We start from the raw sequence: 23,651 nt of genomic DNA on the forward strand, positions 1-23,651 counted from the left end.
CTAATGATGTCATTAGTGAATCAGGAAGTTGGCGTTCTCATAATCCTTTAAAAATAAGGAATCAAAATAATTTAATGTTGAAGAGGAGAAGCATTCTTGATTGTCCGAGATTTACAGTCATGTACATTGGACATTGAATGTATTTTTAATAGAAATATATAACAAAGTGTAACCCTTTTTCAGATTTTATGGTAGTGCAAGGGCACACAAAAGAATTTCCCTTGGGGCGATCTCCTTTTGCCACTTCCCCACTTTTAACAAGTCCCAAGGAGTGGATTCTTTCTATGGGAAAAGGCTTAACCTTTTAGGCCTAAGTGATGAACTGGAGGAGTCCTCCCTGAAGAGTGTTACTCTCCCATTTGGTGATGTTAGAACTGTAGAAACAGGCAGGACATGATGTAGGTGTTCAAAAGAAACTTTACTTTGATTTGCAGAAATTAAATAAATCTCCAATCAACGTGTTACTTGTCTTACTTCACATCTGTGTTCAATCTGGGTCATACATAGGGAACTCTCTCTCTCTCTTCACTCTGTGAAGGTGTCCTCAGTACTACTCTCTGGGAGCAGCTCATCCCCTTTTCTTGTCTGTGGGGAAAGGTTCCCAGCTGGGAAGGGAAACCTATTGAGGGGAGTCCCCTAAATCCTGAAAAAAGTCTCATACCTGCAGTCTGACAGAGTCCCAGATGTTCCTAGCTTGTGTCCTGCATTACCCAGGATGGAGATCCAGTTGGGGTCTCCAATTTGATCTTGAAACTCTTCTCTTCTGGAATCTTTCTGTAGATTGACCTCTTAGGGGAAAAGGTCCTTGATTGGGTACCAGCCGGGTTTTTACAACCCAGCCACACAGTGAGGAGGGGTGGTACAAAAACCTCCTCACTAAAACACAACGCTCAAAAATCCAAAACTTAACCCCTGAATGAAGAGTTACTGTAATCCTCTCACTGGCTGGAAAGGAATAACCAGGTCTTCTCCCTCCTGCCCTGTGGTTATGGGGTTTGCCTCACCAGCAGAAACAGGATTCACTCAGGTACAAACAAAATCCTGAAAAATCTTCTTACTAAAGTCCTTTCTACTCTCAGGAAGGGATAGCCCCCTACCAGGCAAAGGGGTGCACTAGAAACAAACATAGCACAGGAGCAAAAACCAGCTCTTATCTCAACAAAACCCAAGCCCAACTGTTCACACTCACTAAGGTTCTGACCCCCTCTTCTGGACAAGGACTGGACCATTGCAGGCATCCTCAGGGGACGGTGCTGCAAGGAATGATCTATCCCTCCTAGTTGTTGCCTATCAGGAGGGGTCTGGGGCCAGCTAGTGGGAGACCAAGGGTCGTCCCCCCCCACAAAAGTATAGTCATTTTCATGTTAAAAGTCTAGAAATAAGGGCCAACAAACAATCTGTAGTGATATCTTTTGAAAGCTAGTCACAGATCTATGACTTAGGCCTGGATTCACTAATGCCGCAAGGCATAGTGAATCCTGGCGGTAACGGGGGGCAGGGGAGCGAAGCAGGGGGCAGTCCTGCGCTAGCTGGCATAAAAGGTGTAGTTATTTGGCGCGAAACAGGCAGCGATACGGAAGCTTACCGTTTCGCTGTCCGTGCTCTGTTCGCAAAGTCGGCCCCGGTGCCGCCCCGACTCCTCCTCTTCCGGGGCTGACTCCGCCCCGATGTTGTTTTCGCACGCATGCGCTAAGCTTTCTAGCTATCGCACGCTTGCGCTGGTAGCGCAAGCGTGCAATAGCTTTATAAAATAACCCCCTATGTCTAATAAAAGGGCATCACCTACAACTTGTTTATTGACTCATTTCTATAAGAAGAACTATCAATTGTAATATTTATACTACAGAATAAGAACCAGAAGCATTTCCTCCACTTATCCACATTACTTAATATCTAACACTTGCACTTATAGCCAAGTACTGGGAGGACTCTACCCCCCCATCCATAAGTTGCCAAGAAAGATCTAAAGGCTCATGCTCTTCCTTACAACTACCCCTTCATTTCTCTTATTTTAATCATTTTTAAGCATGAGGAGCCTGAAAAATGGACAAATAAGTCAAAGGAACCAAAGACTCTGTTCCATCTCTATGCTAGAGACATCTACCACTTAATAACTGCATTTTGTCACTGAAACTTTAAAAGCCTGACTGTCTTGCATGGATGAGGACAACAATTAGATGTCATACTTATGTAACAGTAGTACTTAATCCAAATAGCTCAGATCAGACATCAGCCAGTCAGGCCACTTGGTTCTAACAATTTATTTTCTGATTGGATTAAAACTAAAACTGGTATCAGTAGTACCTTCTAAACTCGTTCCGGTCTGCAGATTGCATCAGGGCTACAATTGTGTTGGTGACCGAAGTTCCAATATTTGCCCCCATTATAATGGGAATAGCGGTTCTGACAGTCAGCACTGTAAACGGGAAGCAGAAAGAAGACAAGAATGTGGAAAACTGAGGAGCCATGAAATGCTGTAAATGTTTAAACAATAAAGGCCTATCACAGACAGAAATTAAACAAATAAGGACCAGAGAAAGCTTGAAGATTCTAAGCAGATGCTGAGAACATTTGTAATTACTGACATATTTCTGGTTGATAATGGTCCTGCTCCATACAGTTTTATTTTCTGTTAGGAATCCAAGCTCAGTTCTGGGTTTAGTGTTAAGATAATGCTGACAAATCCTTCAGATTTCTGCCAGAATTTTATATTTAATCCAGTTTCATTGTCAATGAGACAGAGACCTACTCAGAACTGGCCTTTTCACTATGTCTCCCAATCCCCAGTATTACAAACATTGATCTAAGAACATAAGGACATAAGAAGATTTTCTTTTTTAACTTACAAATACAATTTACTTTTTTCATACATAATCTACATGTGAATTTAAAGAAGGGTCAATTAAGATCTCATGGACTGTATGTAGATCTTACATTTTTTTTTATTCTTTATTTATGGAGATTTTACAAATAAACAAAGCATAAACACTATGTATGGAAACACAAGCAAAATAAGTTAAAAAAAATATATATATATAAAAGGATAAACTAATCCGGGGGAGAGAGAGAATAAGTAAGTAGGAGATTAAAAGGAAAAGTAGATCTTACATTTTAAAATGGAATAATTTTCCTCTATCATGAGTTCATCTCAACATTTTCCCTCCTTGAGTCCTACATCTCTCTTTCAATGTCCTGTAATCCTCTGCCCTTCACTTAGTGGCGTACCAAGGGGAGAGGGCCAAAGGCCCTAAGTGCCCAGCCGAGGAGACACCAGGCACCCAACCCATGCCAGAAGAAAAGGAGCTCTGCCGGGTCCCTTCCCCTCCCCAACACCACCTTCATCTAGGCCGCAAGCAGCAGCCAAAGACTACCACAAAGGGGCAGGAAGCGGAGCAGCAGCAGCGATAGCAGCCCAGGTGCAGAAAGCAGCTTGCAGTGAGCAAAGGAGGCTCATGATGGAGCTGGAAAGGGAGGGTCCCCTTGAGAGACTGCTGGAAAGTCATTGAGCGTCTCCGTGACCGCTGCAGCAGGGAACAGGAAGGAGGAGGAGGAGGAGGCAAGCCAAGCTGCTGGAGTCTGGACATGAGCAAATGCTAAAAACAAAAAAAAGGAGAGGAGGTAGGACAGTACATAGGGCCTGAGCTGGAAAGGAGAGCATTACACAGCACAGGTTTTTTTTCCTTTGGGCCTGGGGGGAGGTGAGGAAGCTGCAGTTTCTCCCCTCCCTCCCTCAGGAGAGGAGGAGAGGAGAGAGGGGTTTGGAGGCAGAGGAACTGGTCCTGGTTGGGGGAAGAAGAGAGAGAGGGGATCGGGGCAGGGGAACTGCATGCCTTCCCTTCATCTCAGTCCTTATTTGTCTTTATACCCTTTCTTATGATCTATTGTGAGCCCTTGCCTCTCTTCTCTCAGTCTACTTTGTCTCTTCAGCTCACTGCCTCACCCTTGCCTCTTTCAGCCTCGTTGTCTGCTGTCCCCAATCATCGGAATTGCCTCCCTCACTTCCTCCATGACTTCTGCAGTATGTCAAGGCAATCTTTCCACTTCTGGTGATGAGGATGCTCTTTTAAGTGAGGCATTCTCTAATCTTCACAAACTCAACCAACTCCTTAGTGATCAAACAATAATCAATTCCTGCTGTTGTCTCCCCTCACTTATTGTATTTTCATAACTTGTCTTCTTTGTACATACTGATATACCTATGTTTACCTTGTTTAACTCTGTAAACATTCAGCATTATATAAAAATAAAATGTGTTCTTACATCTAGCAGATACCATACTGACAACAATGGATGTTGACGTGCTGGAGCTTTGCACCAAGACTGTCACCAGTACTCCAATCACCAAACCGGCAACAGGGTTAGACAACACAGCATTATTTTTGAAAATCTCACCCGCCGCTTTACCTAAGGAAACACATCCATTCGGTTAAAGTAGCAGATATTCAATTACAGTGTAACAGTTTTGCATTTTAACAGTTATTCACAACACAATTGGACATTTTACATGTATGTGTATGGGCGCATGTGCGCTCATTTTAAAATCGACCTCATAGAGTCCACTTCACTATTCTCCACTATCGTTCAATGTGTTTGCATGCAATTGTGATCACTCTATTCAAAATATAGTTAGTACAGCAGAAAAACAGTGCTAAATTGAATGATCACAGGTAAGTTCAAAATCAACACAATATATCTGAATTATGCAAATAATTACTTATTTCCCCCTATTCACAAAGGTGCAGTAAAAATTGCAAAATTTTGGGTAGCTAAGTTGCTGCACAAACATTTTCTTCTTTTGGTCAAGGGGGTGCAAAGAAGCTAGCATAATATCTGCCATACTACCTCCTCAGTCATCATCACCAGGCACCACAATCCATAGACAAATCCTTGTTCCTTTTCTCTTATTCCCAATCACGCGCCCCCCCCCCCCCCCCCCCCCCCCCCAAAGTTCTTACATTCCCTTCCTTCCCCTACCCAAATCACCAAAATAGGATTGCAACTGGCTCCAGCTTTTCAGGATAGGCTGATTCAGTCCTGGTTTTACCCCACTGCATGCAGGAACTTGTAGTCTTGCTTTTCTTAGAAACTGTAATAGGGAAATCAGAACTACAAGTCCCTGCATGCAGTGGGACTACATTGGCTTCCAGCCAAGGAGAATTCAATTTAAAGTTGCTTTATTGATCCATAAACTAGTGAAAATTGACTCAATACCTTAGATCAAGCAAATGTTCTATTTCTATAATGCACAAATACTTTAAAAAATCTGTTAAAGACATACTTATTCCATCAGGTATTGAGTAAACGGGAAATATGTCTATAATTGCCTCTCAGGTCTTATGGCTGAGCTTTTGCAGTTGTTTTTGGTTTTTTTTAATGTAGTGTAATAGACACCTAGTTCTGTTACCATTAAGGCCTGGGAAAACTCTTAGTCTAGTGGTAAGAGTGCAGTTAGTGAACGGTGGAGGTTACCATTCAAATGCAGCCCCTCCCATTTGCTGGAATGGCAGTATCCTGCAAAGGCTTTTTTAAGCAGCCCTCTCCAGAGGGTCTGGAAGCAGTCCCCATATGATTTGCTAGCATTTAGGAGATAGAGAAGACATTTGTATGTGTTGATTTTTCAGGCCCAGTCAGAGGAGCCAGGCAAACCCTGCCAGGGAGCCTGACCAGGGTCTGGAGGGACTTTCCTTTTCCAATTCACTAATTGGCTGGTCAGGATTTTTCCTTTGGGTTGTTTTGCAGGTTTTTACAATTTAGCTGGTATGAGACTTGGGAGAGCCTGTGTACCACCTGGACTCAGGGCATGGGGAAACCTTGTGCCTGAGGCTGCTCAAGTTAGAGAAGACCTGCCCTCTATACCCTTGACTAGGATGGAGGTAGTAATGACCTGGCTGCAAGGAGGATCTCCAATGTTAACTTATTTTGAAAGAGAAAGGACTTGAGTTGGAGATCCAGGAGGAAGTTTAGGCTGCCCCCTCCTTCCTGCAGTTGCCTGTTTCCAAGGGATCCCTCCCATCAGGGATCCAGCCAGAGTTTGAGAACTCAGAGAAATATCAGAGGGAAAACAAACCATGAATAGGAACACAGTAAAGAACTCTGAGGTTACTTATCCGGCATCTTCACCCCCAAGGAGATAGAGATTTTGACTCTCTGTACAAAGGACAGTATTGATGGTTTTTTCTGGGTTTTGGAAGGGGTTTAACACCCAGGTAATGTAGACCCTGCCCACCTGAGAGCTCCACTTAACCAATCCCTGGAGGTTGGAAGTTTTCCTGGCCTTGGTTCAGAGATTCCTGAACAGATAGATGGGAAAGACTGTAAGGAAAAGAGAAACTTTGTGGTGCAGAGGATTTTGTTATATGCTGGCATTCTATAGATTTGTTGCCCAGTCACCTCCAGCACTCAGGACCCTGAACGAATCCTTCCCCCCCCCCCCCCCCCCCCCCCCCATGGAAAAAGAATGCACACTCTGGGGAAGGAGCTGGCTAGAGTTCCAGACCCCTAGAGGCAACAAATACGTTTATGGCCCTGGATGGGGTTAAATAAAACTTAGATTGCAGGGTGTGAAGATGGGCCAAATCAACTTGGTAATCGCCGTGTATCAACTTTTGCAATAGCTCTAAGTCCCTTTAACGTATATTAGAGTGATTTAAATGAGAATAATAGCTGCGAGATATATTATAAAGGAACTTAGAGCTATTGGCTATTTAGTTTACCTTTATATGGTATTGGTTAGAGATGTGAATCGTGTGATCGATCGTCTTAACGATCGATTTCGGCTGGGGGGGGAGGGAATCGGATCGTCGCGGTTTTGTTTTTTTAAATATCGTGTAAATCGTAAATCAGGGGAGGGCGGGAAAACCGGCACACTAAAACATCCCTAAAACCCACCCCGACACTTTAAAATAAATCCCCCACCCTCCCAAACCCCACCAAAATGCCTTAAATTACCTGGGGTCCAGAGGGGGGGTCCCGGTGTGATCTTTTACTCTCGGGCCTCCAGTGTGTTGTAGAAATGGCGCCGGCGCTACCTTTGCCCTGTCATATGACAGGGCAAAGGTAGCGCCGGTGCCATTTTGTTTTTTGTCCACCGACGTCAGGAGCATAGGAGATCGCTCCCGGACCCCCGCTGGACCCCCAGGGACTTTTAGCCAGCTTGGGGGGGCCTCCTGACGCCATTTTGTACGGCAAAACGATTCGAGTGCAGGAGGTTGCTCCCGGACCCCTGCTGGACTTTTGCCAAGTCTTGTGGGGGTCAGGAGGCCCCCCCAAGCTGGCCAAAAGTCCCTGGGGGTCCAGCGGGGGTCCGGGAGCGATCTCCTACGCTCCTGACATCGGGGGACAAAAAACAAAATGGCGCCGGCGCTACCTTTGCCCTGTCATATGACAGGGCAAAGGTAGCGCTGGCGCCATTTCTACAACGCACCGGAGGCCCGAGAGTAAAAGATCACACCGGGACCCCCCCCCACTGGACCCCAGGTAATTTAAGGCATTTTGGGGGGGGTTCAGGAGGGTGGGGGATTTATTTTAAAGGGTCGGGTGGGTTTTAGGGTTGTTTTAGTGTGCCGGTTTTCCTGCCCTCCCCCTTCCCCTCCCCCTTCCCCCGATTTACGATTTTTGACGATAAATCGGGGGAATTCCTGTTAAATATCGCCTCTAACGATTTTTGACGATTTAAAATATATCGGACGATATTTTAAATCGTCAAAAAATGATTCAAATCCCTAGTATTGGTTATGTATGACATTCTTATTGTGTATGTTTTTATTGTATATCGCCTAGGCCTGCCTGTGTTAGGCGATGAATAAATTTTAATAAATGAAATGAAAAATGAAAATGGTCTGACGTTTAAGTGAAAACCGTGAAATCTGAAGAGACATGGCTGCCTTTCCCGCTGAAACAGCAAGCAGCAAGAAAAAAACGCACCAAGGGAAGGGAGTACATCAACAAACATATGGCTCATTAGCCAAAACAATGCCAGGACATCAGCATTACTTCATCATACTGATGGCATCTCAGCATGAGGCATGGCCTCTGCGGAGCACATCTGGTGTGGGTGTTGCAATGAACAGTTCATGTGATACAGCATTCCAAAACTGAACAGCAATGGCAGCTCAGCACATTCTGGCAAGAGCAGCTGCCACCAGTCTAACTGTGGCTCAGATCAGCGCAGAGCCAGAAGCAGTGCCTGATCGCCGAACTGGAATGCCCCTTTCGTGGCAGCAGCATCAGGAGATACCTCGTGGAGTGCTGAAATGGCGAAGTGCTTCACCCCTCATGGAAGGATTAAAATTAGCCTGAAGGGTGCCCAAGCAATGGGGGCATGGGAATGCCAAGAATGCTACACTCTATAGCCAACACAGCACATCCAGCTCCAGTACTGCAGTTGCCTTGGACTAATGTATAAAGAGGCTAAGTTGGCTAGCCCCTCGCCTGCCCCTGGAGTTACCGAAGCTCAACTAGTGATGGCCCTGGAAAAGGTTGCCATGAAGGAAGATTTGTATTGCTGTCTGAGGCCTCGAATGACAGTGGCGACTGAGCATCCAGGAACCAATCAATGGTGGGAGTAATTGCTAGTTCAATAGTACCAGCAGGTAGAGAAAAAGAATTGCCATCCAAGGAGGTGGCTGAGGCCTGTGAGACCAGCGGCTTCGGTGCCTCTCATGCATCCAAAATTGAGCAACTGCCATTGAAACTGAGCTGATCCATTTGGGGGGACCTACTGGAGGAGAGCCTCCATGCTGCTAAGTCAGAGGTGGAACAAACATCAGAGAGAGATAGGCCTCTCTTACAGAGACCACTTATATGAGCAAGACCCCAGGGAGTGGGGCACAGCTTACCAGCAATGCGGCCCAGAGAAGTCTACTGTGGCAGAGGCCCGCTTTTCGGATGCAGAATCAATCATCTTCCAATCATCAGGAGGAACCCCACTGGGGAATGCTGGAGGGTCAAGGACCCAGCCCAGTGGAATATGGCCATCAATGCCCAAAGGGCTAAGGAGCATTTCAGCATTGTTCCTCCTGATGTTAATTTATATGTTCCTGAACCACGCATATATAGAGAATATTGCATCCTTGCCATGAAAAGGTGCCAGGTGTTATCCAGTCAGGGGTCTCCTCTGCAGGACCTCTCAAGAGGGTAGCAGTTCACAAGCATCTACACTGCCGGGATCTTCCTTTACTGGATCACCGGCCACCAGCGAGTTAACATATTGTTTGATCAGGCCCTCCAGCTTGATGTCAAAGACTAATCCTAGGTGGTTCCAAGTACCTTCTCAAATCCATGACATCTACTGTGAGCCTCCCAGGCAGAGAGGCTAGTATACCGAAGGGTACAAACAGATTTCAGCCTCTACTATCCATATGTGTCCATGCACATATGGATAGTAGAACATTTAATAGTAGAACATTTAATCTTCCAGATTTTCCACCTTCAGTCAACCAGATGACCAAGAAGGTATGAAGATTACTACCTCCATTCCTGGTTGGGAATAGAGATTTTTCCTTATTTGCCTATATTTATTTGCTGCCTTGTAATGGGTGGCATTATAATTGATGGTGATTATCATTTCTATGAGTTGTGTGACAGAATTTTCAACCTGTTTTCTAATTCTGATTTCAGACTATTTATGTCTTAATACATAAATTATGTTCAATATCAAATGTTTTCTTGTAAAAAGAAAAAAAAAAAACCTCTTTCTATAAAATTCTCAAAATTTGAAACAAGTGTCCTTGGATTTATTTTAAGTGTATTAACTTAAAGTGAAGTTTCCTTTGTAGATTGGGTACCAACTGACCATCCAGTGCATTTTAAATAGTTCTGTATTTCAGAACGTTGCCACCGGAAGATGACAATCTGTTGAAGCTTTATTAACCATTGATTCTCTCCTCAGGTTATGGAAGAGAATCAATGAGGTTGGAAAAGTTATCTATTCTCCTTCCAGGAGAACCAAATAGGGGTTCACTTTCCAGTTGAAGGTGGAACTAAGTGTACTATGTGTTGTGCTTGTGTATTTCAGGATCGTGAGAGCATCCACTGCTTTCCAGGGTTGAGAGGGGACCCTCTGTTTGCCAGCAGTGGCAATGCTGGAAAACTATTTCATCATTTACCATTTTCCATCCATTACTGGTGGATATGCCTCCACGTATTTTCTATTAACTTTTCCTTTGTAGGATGGAGCTTCATGCCTTAAGTGTTAGTGCCTACACCATGTATGGAGCCTGCCTGGGTTTGATTCCAGCCTGGGCAGTTATGAATGAATTGCTCTCCGGTGATATGTAATGCTTTTCTGTCTATTTGTGCATATTGCAATGCAATATGGTAATTGTATATACGTAAGTCTACTTTAAAATCTGTGCTAGAATTTCACCCCACCAGATTTTGAATAAGTGCCAGGGAGTTGTAACAGCCACCTAATTCTGTTACCATTAAAGCCTGGGAAAACTCTTAGCCTTGTGATAAGAGTGCAGTCAGTGAATGGGGAGGTTACCATTCAAATGCAACCCCTCCCATTGAGGGTGATGGAATGGCCATCGTCCTGCAAAGGTTTTTTTAAGCAGCCCTCTCCAGAGGGCCTAGAGGCAGTCTCTTGTGGTTTGCTAGCAGTTAGGAGATAGAGAGGAGATTTTCCTGTGTCAATTTTTCAGGCTCAGTCAGAGGAAGCAAGCAAACCCTGCCCGGGGAGCCTGACCAAGGTCGGAAGAGTCTTTCCTTTTCTAATCCACTCACTGGCTGGTCAGGATTTTCCCTCTGGGTTCCTTTAAGGTTTTTACAGTTTAATTGGTAGGAGCCTGGTGAGAGCCTATGCACCACCTGGGATCAGGTTACTAGGAACCCTGTGCCTGGGGCTGCTCAGGTTAGGGAAGACCTGCCCTCTATACCCTCCATGAGGATAAAGGTGGTAGTGCCCTCCTGCAAGGAGAGACTCCAGTGTTAACCTCTTTTGAAAGGGAAAGGAGTTTGAGTTCCAGGAGGAAGTTTTGGGTGCCCCTTCGTTTCTGCAGTTGGAGGAAGTTGAATTGCCTGGCTCCCTGGTTTGAGAAACCAGAGAAATATTGGAAGGACAACTAACCGTGAGTAAGAACACAGTAAAGATCTCAGAAGACACCTACCTGGCGTCTCCCCTCCCCCCCCTCCCCCCACAGGGAGAGAGAGATTTTGACTCTCTATGCAAAGGACAGTGTTGACCATTTTTACCGGGTTTTGGAAAGGGTTTTCCGCCCAGCTAAAGGAGGCCCTGCCCACCTGGGAGCTCCATTTCACCAAGCCCTGAAGAGTGGAAGTTTTCCTGGCCTTGATTCAGAGATTCCTGCACAGATAGAGAGGAAAGACTGTAAGGAAAAGGAGACTTTGTGGTGCAGAGGATTTTATTATTGCTGCCATTCTACAAATTTGTTGCCCATCAGTAAAGGCTTTTTTTTGGACACTAGCATACAGGCCGATACTGTAAGGAACACAGGAAAACGGGCGCTCAGTGTTGAGCTCCCGCTCTCCCAACGCACCCTCAGCAACCTCTGCTGGGTGGGCAATCCTGTATTTAAATGAGAGGATATCGCTAAAAGGAGGCGGTAGGGACAATAGCACATCCCTAGTGCCTCCTAAGCAGCGGAAACCCAGGAGAGGTGACTGTCAGCAAGTTCAGAAAACCGACGCTCAATTTTACAGTAAAATTGAGCGTCCGTTTTCCTAACCTGACTGGCCAGCACATTTTTTTTTTAATTGTTTATTTTTTTTTTAAAAAATGTTTAACTTTTTTGGTTCCTCCGACTTAATATCACTTGGATATTGTCAGAGGATGTACACAAAAGCAGTATTTTCTGCTTTTTTGTACACTTTTCTGGGCTGCACATTATTTTTCAGTATCATGGGTGAATTACTAATAGCACTCATCACATGCATTTGCATGTGATGAGTGCTATTAGTGTCAAGGGGAGGGGGTGGACACGCGTTTTCGATGCACTAAACCCCTTACTATATGAGGGGTAGTGGACGCGCTTCGAAAATGCACATCCAACTGCAGGTAAAACAGTGCCCTCAGCCGAGCACACTTTACAGTATTGGCTTCATAGTAACTCCAAAGTGGTTATTGGGCTTAATCATCACACACAGACATGTATCAGTCCCCAGGAGCAACTAATGAGAAATGTATTCCAGTCACACCCAGCACTCAGCGCCCTGAAAGAACTCTTTTCTTCCATAGAAAAAGAATCCATACTCTGAATAAGGAGACTGAAGGATTGGCTAGCCAGGGTTCCAGCCCCAAAGAGATAACAAATAAGTGTATGGCCCCATCAGAGTGCGGCCTACCTCCCAGGATAGGGTTACAGTAGTTTGTGTTGTTTTACTTTATGAATATTGCTGTTTTATAAGCCGCTTAGAACTATGTATAGGCAGCATATATCAGTAAATACGTGAAAAAAAAACAACTAAATAAATAGAATAAAACCAGGCTGGATTAACCTGTCCTGAAAATCTGGAGTAATTTGGCAACCCTAATGAAAGAAACTTCTCTTACCCTGATATCCTTACATACTCTCCTTCTCCTTCAATCACTTCCTTCCCCCTGAAGGTGACAGAAATCCTCCGTCTTGTCTGATTGCCTCCTTCAATCCCTTCACAGAAACTGGTCTCCACTCTGGAAACCTCAGCCATTTCTAACATCTTCCCTGACCCCTCTGATTACATACTTACCCCCTAGTTCCTAGAAGGCATTAGAGCACCCCTCAGGCTGCCTAGAACCCCCAACTGCCAGCAAGAGAATAGAAGCTCACCTCCTGCTGGCTCCAATAACAACTTCCAAATGGTGTAAGTTGGCAGTATTAGACACCCTGACTCACACATGGGTCAGCGTGTGACACACTGCATGCCAAGCGATGCCATTTTGAAGTCTTTATTCGAGTTGACAGAAGGTAACTTCTGTCATTTCTATCATCTTGCCAGCAGGCAAAATTGTGTCAGGTAGGCTTGGGAATGCTCTACTGCTCCAGGGATAGGAGATGGAATCAGGGGGCTCAAATGGGATGTTGGAAATGGCAGGAGAGGAATCTGGAGGGGATTTAGTTTCCTGTGAAGAGATTGTGGTGGGGAAGCATTTGAGATGAAATAAGGGTTCCTTTCAGCATAGGTAGGGCAATCAGGGGAGAGGGGAGGGGACAAACTGTCACTTTCCGGCCTAGTAACAGTTAGCACAGGGGATCAAAGATTTCCATGGTAACAGATGTCAAAGCAGAATACATAACACAGTGCTCATTTCTGTACTGCAGTATTAGCGAACGCTGTGGTATGCAGTGATATACTATGCACATTAAGGACCTTGTTTTCTAAACATTTTTCCCTTAACATAAAATGGGACAAAAACCTTTACTAAATAAACTGCTAAGGGCCTCATTTACTAAGCATTTTGCCCATAGACAGAGAATGAGAAAAAAGCCTTAGCATATCAGGCCCTAACGCACTTTAGTGAATCAGTCCTACTGAAAATGTTTTCATTCTGTTTGCTGTTTGATTTGTTTCATTTCATTTATTTGAAATGAAATAAAAATAAGAAATGAAAAAGAAAAAGAAATTAATAAATTATGCTGGGTCAAAGCCTCACCCCCTTTGCTCCCCCTCCTAGCACAGAAGTTTTAAAATGAAGCCCCCCTAGTCATGCCCATGCCCCCATACCCCACCCTTCTTTCCCTCTTCCCAGGTCCCCATCCAGCATTGTACCCTATCCATGAGTCAAAATAGAACAGGAGCAATCCCCAGTCACTTCTGCCCAGCCAGTGCCATCCTAAAGATTGGTGCTGGCCTTGGGTCAGCCAGCACCATTTTGGATTAGCGCAATGGTGGAGAAGGAGCAATTGGATATTACGTCTGTACCATTTTGACCCCACAGATTGAGTTAGGTGATAGGGAGGGTCTGGGGAAGATGTGAGCAAGCCCAGGGGAGTTTTATTTTTTAAAACTTTGTCAGCAGGAGTAGTGAGGTTGGAATGAAAAGAAAAATCAACAAAATTTAATTCATTTTCCTTTTTTTTTTTTTTTTTTTAAATTAAAAGAAACAAAATAGGACATTTTGCTGAGATTTCCTATTATATTTCAAACAAAAGCATATCCCTAGCCCATAGTAGTGAATCAGATGTCAGTAGAAAGCATGAAAAAGTTGAAGAGGATTTAGAAGGCCAAACATATTTTAAATATTCTCTTGGTTCACAGTTAAAAATTACTTGACAAATGAAGTATCAGAAAAATTATTATGCTGCCTGAGAGAACTTAAACAGAGGGAAAAATACTTATTTTTACGCCATGTAGATTGTGAGAAATTTCCTTTGAATAAATGCAGGTACTTCTGAGGAGAAAAAAGTATTGTAAGGTAATCTCATGTCTGCTTATTCATGACATGTCTCTGGTATTCTACTGAGAGTTAAGAAAATGGTAAATTGATCTGCACCTGTGCAATTACAGAGTATATCAAGGTTACAGCCTTGTGCTTGTTTGCTTCATTTTGACTGAACAAGATTAAAGAAGTCATCTATAGTTTACATTAGCACTCAAAAGTCTTAACATACCTCCTACTAACTGGAAGGCGGCACTTAGTACATCCAAGGAGCATATGAAAAAATACAGAAGTCCAAGCAAGGCAATAAACTTTGCTATCCCTTTCAACACAACAAGTATCCTTGATTTGGTGTCCATTTCTGCAAATAGAAAAAAAAATATCCTCCTGTTTGAACCCTTTAGTAAGACAGCGTTTACAAACATTCTGCTTGCAACATTTTTTCTTGGGATACATGGAGTGTTTAAGAGGAATTTAATATAATGAGCCCAATTTTATAACATAGCGCTTAGGACTAAAGTTCACACGTATTTTGTTGTAGTAGGAGCAGCTGGAGACTTAAAGACAGGAGCCTGTATGTTGCCTTCTAAACAGTATGGGAAGGGGAAAGCAAATAGAAGCATTCGGTTCCCACAGTATTTCCTGGTGTCCTAAGCCTGAGGACAAGTAGGTGAAGGAGAGTTTCCGGAAAAGCAAAAGAAAGCTCTTGCTCTAATAGTGCTCTGGGAGAGGGAGAATCCTGTTCTGGGAAACAGTAAAATTTCAGTTGATTGCCCTCAAGGGCTCTGGGATCCACACATTGGTGAATCTACAGAAAAAAGGAGAAGTATACTGACTTGTCCAGTCAGTGTAACAAGGTGCCGGCATGGTCTTTCACAAAAGGAAGGCGAGAAGCTGCACCAGCATTGGGGCCAATGCAATACCATGTACAGAGGCTAGCGCACGGTTTATCACAGAATTGGACGTGTGTTATGGATGCATGTGCATAACCCCCGATGCAATACGGGGATTAGTGTGTCCAAAACGAGCATCCAAATCACCACGTCGCTAATAGCACTCATCGCATGTAAAATTCCATTTAGATGAGGCTATTAACTAATCCCTGCAATGTTAAAAAAAATTTCCCTAGTGCTGGCGTAAAGGTATGCCATATTCAAGGGCGCATTGAAAAAAATGAAAAATCCTGCTTTCTGTGATTCCTTCTAATAGTATAGTAGCGATACTAAATGGGAGGAACCAAATAATGCAGATTTAGTTAAAAAAAAGTTTTTGAAAAAAATTCCGGATGCCCAATAGACACACACATGAAACATGGTCCAGGCCATGTATCTTGTGCGTGTCTATATTGGTAGTGGGAGAAAACGGACGATCATAGATTGAGCATCTGTTTTCCCAACCTGCTTGACAGCCACTTCTCCTGTGCACCTGATGCCAAGGAGGCACTAGGGATACACAAATTTTCCCTAGCTCCTCCTTTTTTGTGCGACCCCTAATTTAAATATTGTTTTGCATGCCCAGGAGAGGTGGCTGGGCACGAGTCAGGAAAAAGGGCACTCAACACTGAGTTCCCATTTTCTGTGCACATTTATTGCATCAGCCCCAATTTGTATTAAAGGATATGAGTCTGCTCTGCAGAGGTGCAGCTATGCAAGATTTTCAGGTAAAAGGGGTATCCTTAAAGGTGTAGAAGTCCTTTCCACAGTGAGTAGAAGAACCTGCCATAGTGGAGTAAGGATATTGGGACTGTGAATTACTTGATGAGAGAATGAAGACTATAGACCCTTCGTCAAGTAAATGCAGTTTGTCCAATCATATTCTACTGAAGAAATTTTGATACAGTTAAGACTTTGTTTTAGAACAGCACTCTGAATGTGGAGAGTATTTTTCTGGGTCCAAGCCACTGCACCTGAAGGCCTTGAAATGAAGCTTCACCCCTACTTGGGAACGAACCACACCATATAACCTTCCTTCCCTCCCTCCCCTGCCCCCACCTTCAAGGGAAAGGGGTTACACCCAAATTGTCACCTTTCGAAAGGAGCAGTGAAGGGATAATATGGCAGTGTCCAGCTGCCTGTGTCACCCTGCTCACCAGGCCCCTGAGAAATGGGCCTCTCAGGAAGTAGAAAAGGATATACAACTTGATATTGGTAATTTGGGCCTATAAGACGCATTATGGATATGACTAAGGTTCCCAACTCTATGAAATATACTTTTAGCAGCTAAACCTTAATGAGATATATAATTTAAATGCTATACAACAATTGGACCTATGAAGGTTGGTGCCTTAGAATACCAAAAGGCTTATGCATTAAAAAATGTAGCTTAAAAAATAAAGAGCATAACGTTTGGCGCTCTACATGTAACATACGATGAAGCCATCACTGCCACATAGTAAAGCAGTAATTCCTTATGTGCTAATACACTTAAGTGTAAAGGACTGGATGGACTTTGTTCAGGACACTGAGATTAATGCCCCCTACTTCTATGTAAAGTGCAGTACATGTGATCTTTAAAGCGATACTACCTGTTTAAGTCAATATAATGGTTGGAAGATCTTTTATGAGTCATTTGTATGCAGTCAGGTATTGTACAGTAATAACTTAAAATGTTGTCAGGGAATTTTTTTTTTAAATAAGATTGGTGAATGCAAGCTGAAAATACTGAGGTCCAATTGTTTGTCAATCACAGCCAGACGTAGTATGATATGTAGGGCATCAGTAATCAACTCATGCAGATAGGCCAGCACCAGAGGAAAACAGAAAACTGATGCATGGCATTTCAAATCAGGATCTGCATGGCTACGACAGATAAACAGCTAACACTCAAGATAGTCTTCTTAAAAATTACTTCATTAAATTATAGTGTATTACATTTTAGATGTATATGCTGCCCTCCTTCTGGAAAGACCCAGGGCAGCTTACAACATAACAGAAAGTATGATAGCAAATGATTTTCAACTGCTGAAAGGGACTTTCAGCAAGAAGTAACCTCCTTTTAAATATACAAACAATATAAACAGGAATCAATTTGGATTCTCAATCAAAAAATGGCATCCCAAATAACGGAATACCTGTACTTCAATCCACTGCATTATGAACATGAACTCAAGTGCCACTGTAGCAATTAAACAAAGAAATGGATAAGTAAGAAAATATTATGAATAATGGATAATAGGATATAATATAAGAACATAAGAAATTGCCATGCTGGGTCAGACCAAGGGTCCATCAAGCCCAGCATCCTGTTTACAACAGAGGCCAAACCAGGCCACAAGAACCTGGCAATTACCCAAACACCAAGAAGATCCCATGCTATTGATGCAATTAACAGCAGTGGCTATTCCTTAAGTAAACTTGATTAATAGCCGTTAATGTACTTCCCCTCCAAGAACTTATCCAAACCTTTTTTGAACCCAGCTACACTAACTGCACTAACCACATCCTCTGGCAACAGATTCCAGAGCTTAATTGTGCATTGAGTGAAAATAGATTGATATTAATCATGTAAATGGCTACCTGACCACTTGGGCCCAATGTTTTTTAATTCAGGCATATCCCATGGGTCTTCTGGCTCTTCCCCTTTCATCATTTCTGGAGTATTATCACACAACTGAAGGGTAGAGTAAGCAGGTGGTAAATGTCCTCCATTTTCAGTAATAGACTTGTTATCTACAGAAAGAAACAAAAAAAAAAAAAGGAAGCAACAAGACATTATCATCATGAATGAGCTTCTATCAATCCTCATCCAATCTGTTTTTATAGAGAAATTACTTGCCATTGGATATTCCATTGCTGTTTGGATTCCAGTTTGGAGGTTCAGAAGGGCCACCAATTTCTTCCCTATTGGGGTTATTACTATCCACCTCAGGCCAAGGCGCCATTTTCTGTTCATAACAAAATAATAATAAGGAAGGGTTAATACGTTCTGTCCTGCATTATTCATTTGATGCACCCATCAGGGTCCTGGAAAAAGATGCCACAAGGAATGGCCTTTCTTTCCTATTATTTTTAGAAATTATCTGTTGGCTTCTTAATCCCATGTTATTCATTGGCACAGTTTGTCAAAAGGTTCTCAGTTTGAATATTTTTGCATTATGCTCATTTTGTTCAATTGGAGTAATGTGTTATATCCTTAATTAAGGTTTAAGTTCCCTAGCTAGAAATGGGTGAACCTCTTCTGACTTGATGTGAGTTCAGGTTTTGATTTTTTACCTTGAACACACCCAAATATAATCAGTCAATTTCAACTGGTTTTGTACCTGACTCTGAATTTTTTTGTTTCAACTCACATTCTGCTTTGATTTATTTAAATTTATGTATATATGCATGCAAATTTAGAGTAGTCAAATATTCTCAGATAGTGTGCATCTTCAAATATATCAAATCTAAGAATGAATTTGTCAAATTCTGTATCAAAGCCAAGCCAAAAAATATGTAAACCAGGCAAATGTGGAGATTCCAGTCAAGCAACAAATTCAGATTTATGTGAAGCATAATCTGTCCTGATTCATCACTAACCACTGGAAACCGAGTTGTAACTAGATATATTTGCACCCAGTGCAGAATTCGAAATCTTTAATATATGGCAAATAAATTAAATATTTAATAGATGTAGGTGCTTGCATCACTCGCATCACCCTAGTTCTGACTTTAATATGAAACTTATCCCTGCATCCATCCCAATTTGAAAATATTTTGAATTTAATTTAACCAGTTCACACATTCATACTCGTGAAAAAAGATATATTGTGATCAAATGGGTTCAACAGCCTGAGAGGTGAATCTGTGTATAACTAACTTTTTTGGAAGTACAGTTAGCTCATTCCATAATCTGCACAGAACACCTAAATGGTGTCTTTAAAATATCTTAAAAACCTCACACACCCACGCACTCATTTTATTAAACTAAAGCAGCATTGCAAAGAAATGCCAAACTGAATCAGAACAGACCATTAAGCCCAGTATCCTGTCTCCAACAGTAGCCAATCCAGGTCCCAAGTACTCAGTAGGATCTCAAACAATAGATCCAATCCGTCTTGGTCATAACCAGGGATAAGCAATAGCTTAACCAAGTGTATATGGCTAATAATGGTTTATGAACTTGTCTAAACCCTTTTTAAACGAAACTAACCTAATTGCTTTCACCATATCCTCTGGCAACAAATTCTACAGTTTAATTGTGTGCTGAGTGAAGATACTTTCTCAAATTAGTTTTATGGAGTGACGCCCCTAGTCCTAGTACCACTGGAAAGAGTAAATGACCGTTCCCTCGTTACCTATTCCACCCCACTCATGATTGTGTGGGGTGGAATAGGTAACGAGGGAATAGGTAAAAATATGTCAGAACTTAAAATGTCAGATTTACTAAGGACTTCCCCCTCATAAACAGAAAACGGGAGAAACAGCTTAGTAACTGGCATCCATGCCTTAAATTAGTGGATATCATATTTATGACCAGTTCAGCAACTTTTTGACTTTCAGTTATTACATTCACAGGGGAAAAAAGGTGTCATTCAAACTACTCTTTTCCTCTAGATTCAAATATTAACAGAATAGCAGTGAGTATTATATTTTTTATGTGTTTCAGTTTTGTTTTTATGCTATTTTATTTAATTGTAATTGTAGTGGTTGTGTTTTATGTTTTTTGTTATGTATATTGAGTTGTAATCCATGTTGAACAAATGGATTAGTAGAATAAAAAAATGTATGCATAAATAAATAAATATTAAGATTAGCTAGTGAAGATTAAAGTGGCATAGCTAGCTAAAGTCTTTTTAAAACATACAATTCTCTATTTCTTCCACTTTTGGTTTTATCAGCCCTTCTTTGCTTTGTGTAGATATATTTTATATCTTCTTTAACCATTATTTTATATGAGAAACTGTGCCCTCTATTGTAGTTCTACCTCCCTCCCTCCCTTACCTATTTTTAATAATCTGTTTCCCTGTGACCACTTTTAAGATGATCATGCTGTATCTGGGTTTACCATTTATTAGAGCTGCTTGGGAGAGCACAGTAGAGCCTACTTTTCATACAGATTCCTAATGGTCAGATTAGCTAAAAGTGAAAACTTTTCAGAAGCAGTAAACACTAATGTCTCCTTAAGAATTAAATGTAAATGAGCCAAAACGAGACGTCTTAATCCCTTTGCTTGTATTAACTGCCAGCTAAATCACCCAGAACGGTCTGTTTACACTGTAGCTGCGAATAATACAATGTGACTTTGTGTTAATCCAACTAGTAAATCTCCCTAACAATATAGCTAATTTCCAAACTGATGAAATCCCAAGTGATATGATAGGAATGACATTTACAGATTCTTAAGAAAAAACACTCAAATAATAACAGCTATTTTATTTATGCATACATACGGATATTTCATTACAAGTGAACTGTAAATACTAATCAAACTGATACTGTGAATCCTAAAAGAAAAAAAATGATTGTTTAAAAGCTATGGCCAAATCTTTTGGAAATCCCCTGGAAGGAACCAGATAGAATAAATAATGTTATCTTTCAGGGTCAATCATGGCATGTTGATTCTTGGCTTCCAGAAAGTGATTGATAACAGTGGTTTTAAGCATTAACCCAGGCCAACATTTTTCCATCTGCTGCTGTCCCTTTGGTCTGTCCCTCTGAATAAGAGGCTGGTACAGATTGGATGAAGTGGGGAAGTGGCAACACATATGACTAACAAGCTAGAGAGTTTTTGGCAGATCTATATACACAAATCGAGTGTCCATAGACATTTTCAGATCGCACATAGAAGCCCTCAGCTTTGAATAGTTTGTACTACAGATACCTTAAACATTATGGTACTCTAAGCTTCCTTTTTCCTCATGTGGTTTATAGAGCTATACAGAGATTAGTCCAGGGAGGTTTATTGTTCCTTACTTTCTAACCATAAAACAGGAAGATTGGTTTTTGACACCCATTCATCTTAATCTGCTTGGCATTCACTTTTCACATCAGCTAAGAAACTATTCTTTGACTAATAGTTTTCCTTGTCTATCTGCCCTGCTGTCACACTCAAAGATTCTCAGTTGCAAACTGGATAACCAGGTTCCATTGCCAATATGTTATTTTATTGCTACTGCCTTGTGAAGCCAGTGGACATAGGTCCTCTCTGTGGGCATCCTTCCACTCTGGGCTTACATAGGACACTATTTGCTCCTGTGAACAACTTAGATAAACATTTCCTAGCTTGTTTCCCTGTGCTGAGAACAGTTCTGAAAGCACAAACTGTCTTGGCTCCAGCAGAACCACCCTAGCTAGTTAGACAAGTTCTATCAAGTGCATTGCAAATTCAGCATTCAAAAAAGGAAATTTCATAATCGTTAACAAGGAGTATAAAAGCATTTCTAAATCAGTTTGATCATGAAATATATAAACCGCTTTCAGCTAAGGTGCAGCACAGATGGCAATTCACACATGGCATATACATACAATACACATCTAAGGCTTTACTGTGTTTTTTTGTATATGTTTTATATAAATTGTTCGAATCTATATTATAAATCACTTAGGAAGATATATTCTGTTAGGCAATACATAAATGATTTTCAAATAAATAAATGAATAAAAGCAGACACCTTGCATTTTCCCTTAAGCTCAGCAACCAAGCAGAATACAAAGCTTTTTCACCACTTATTGCAGAAGTAGGACCAGCCCTATACACCATGTTTCTTGCCATGGGAATCTGGAAAAGCATTAAGCCTGCTAGCCTTAAAGTTAACCATGCACTGCATATGTGAAAACGAATGGACAATATATACAACAGGCTGCCTTTACTGAAGGAAGCACTGGAGGTAAGCGACTAAGCACCGCATGCACTTCCACTTGTGTTTTTAATACCTTTCCATCCATGACAGTTCAATGAAAGGGCAAGTCGTGCTGGATGTAATGGCAAGCAATAAGTTTTGGAGAAATCAGCATTTCGTGGACATCATTAACAGGTAAGAGTAATAAAGAAAATAAAGAATAAATCAGATTATTGGAACAATATTAAATATTAAATAATATTAAACCCTCAACCCCATCCCACAAAGAAAGAAGCATCTAAATCATTAAACTACCTGTCCACAAGAAAATGAACTAATACAAATTCACGATTTCTGTAAAATAAATGGAACAATGACCCAAAGAAATCTGCAGTATAAAATACAAATTGCATAAAACAAATAGACCTTAAGGGAAGAGGACTGCAAAGTACTGAGAAAGAAATGGCAATAATTCTTAGACAAGTGTCCCAGCTCATTCATGCACTTTAAAACAATTGTTAGAACATCACACCATGTGTTGTTACAGCTACTGAAGCATAAAATCTGATTACACCACGGGAGCAAATAACTGCAAAAATCTTTATCTAGGACACTTGAATCAACTATGCTTGGTAAACAATGAATTAGCAACACTTTATAAAAATATTCAAAAGCTATTCCCCCCAGATCCCCTTTACCATAAACATGATTTGCTTCCCTTGAAAAGAGAGAGCAATGCCTGTAACTAAATAGGGTAAACCAGCTTGCAAAGCAGGAATCCTGCAGGTACGCCTGCAATTTTATGGATGTCACATCTTAGCATAGTGTCTTTCAAACAGTAGCTCCTACATTTTGATAACATAATTGGAGTCTCTCAGCACCCATCTTGTAAGGATACTTTTGTTTGCCAATTTGACTGGGTCTGTATTCTAGCACAGTTTGAAGTGCAATTAGAAAAACCATGAGTGCTGAAAGAATTCTGAGTCTGAGATCAGATTGTAGAATTCCATTCCCCCTTCTCTCTATTTCTTTGGCTGCTACAGGTGAAGATGATAAAACTGAGCTAAAGAAGAATACTCCTACAGGTTCTGTGCTGCTTGCTCTTACCTGTTGCTCTTGCCAGAGAGTGACTGAGTGAAGTAATGAGGTGTCCACTGGCTCTGGCACATCTATGTATGTATATATACTACAGGGAGGTATTGAGTAAAGTTTGCTGCCATCGCACACCCAGGTCACACTCTTACATTCCTCCCCTGCAGTCAGGAGGCCCTGCCTACCTGAAAACTCAATGATCCCAATCAGCTCCCTGGGCCAGGAGGAGGGTACTTATCTCCCCTAATAAAACCTCAAATTGCTTCACACTTATCAGTCACCAGGAAACTTTCCCATCAGCAGGAACGAGGATTACTAATATGTCCTTGTGAATACTTGGAAGATATCTGCATTGTTATTCTATAATTAATGTTATCATGCCTTGGTTTTTCTGATAATTGTTGCCCTGAAATACCATCTGAACTGAAAAGACAACTATGAAAGTCGAAGGAAATGCTTTGTTTTGCTTGTTTCTGGAATTTC

At 41.7% G+C, this 23,651-nt stretch overlaps 1 protein-coding gene across 2 annotated transcripts in view; it reads right to left on the reverse strand.

Annotated features, from left to right (window-relative positions):
* SLC34A2 (solute carrier family 34 member 2) overlaps positions 1–23,393 on the reverse strand; it is a 60,320-nt gene extending 36,927 nt beyond the window's left edge. The window contains exons 1-7 of one of the 2 annotated variants that reach the window (XM_029589870.1): positions 23,184–23,291; positions 22,171–22,209; positions 18,092–18,200; positions 17,833–17,985; positions 14,550–14,678; positions 4,261–4,404; positions 2,305–2,416 (exon numbers count right to left, since the gene is read on the reverse strand). In XM_029589870.1, the coding sequence (XP_029445730.1) occupies positions 2,305–2,416; positions 4,261–4,404; positions 14,550–14,678; positions 17,833–17,985; positions 18,092–18,200; positions 22,171–22,182 (659 nt within the window). In that variant the 5' untranslated portion in view covers positions 22,183–22,209; positions 23,184–23,291. Of the gene's footprint in view, positions 1–2,304; positions 2,417–4,260; positions 4,405–14,549; positions 14,679–17,832; positions 17,986–18,091; positions 18,201–22,170; positions 22,210–23,183 lie in introns of both variants that reach the window. The other variant, XM_029589881.1, reaches the window with a different exon arrangement.
* Between the last annotated feature and the right edge of the window lie 258 nt (positions 23,394–23,651).

Source organism: Rhinatrema bivittatum, chromosome 1, assembly GCF_901001135.1.
Source record: "Rhinatrema bivittatum chromosome 1, aRhiBiv1.1, whole genome shotgun sequence".
Taxonomy (NCBI): domain Eukaryota; kingdom Metazoa; phylum Chordata; class Amphibia; order Gymnophiona; family Rhinatrematidae; genus Rhinatrema; species Rhinatrema bivittatum.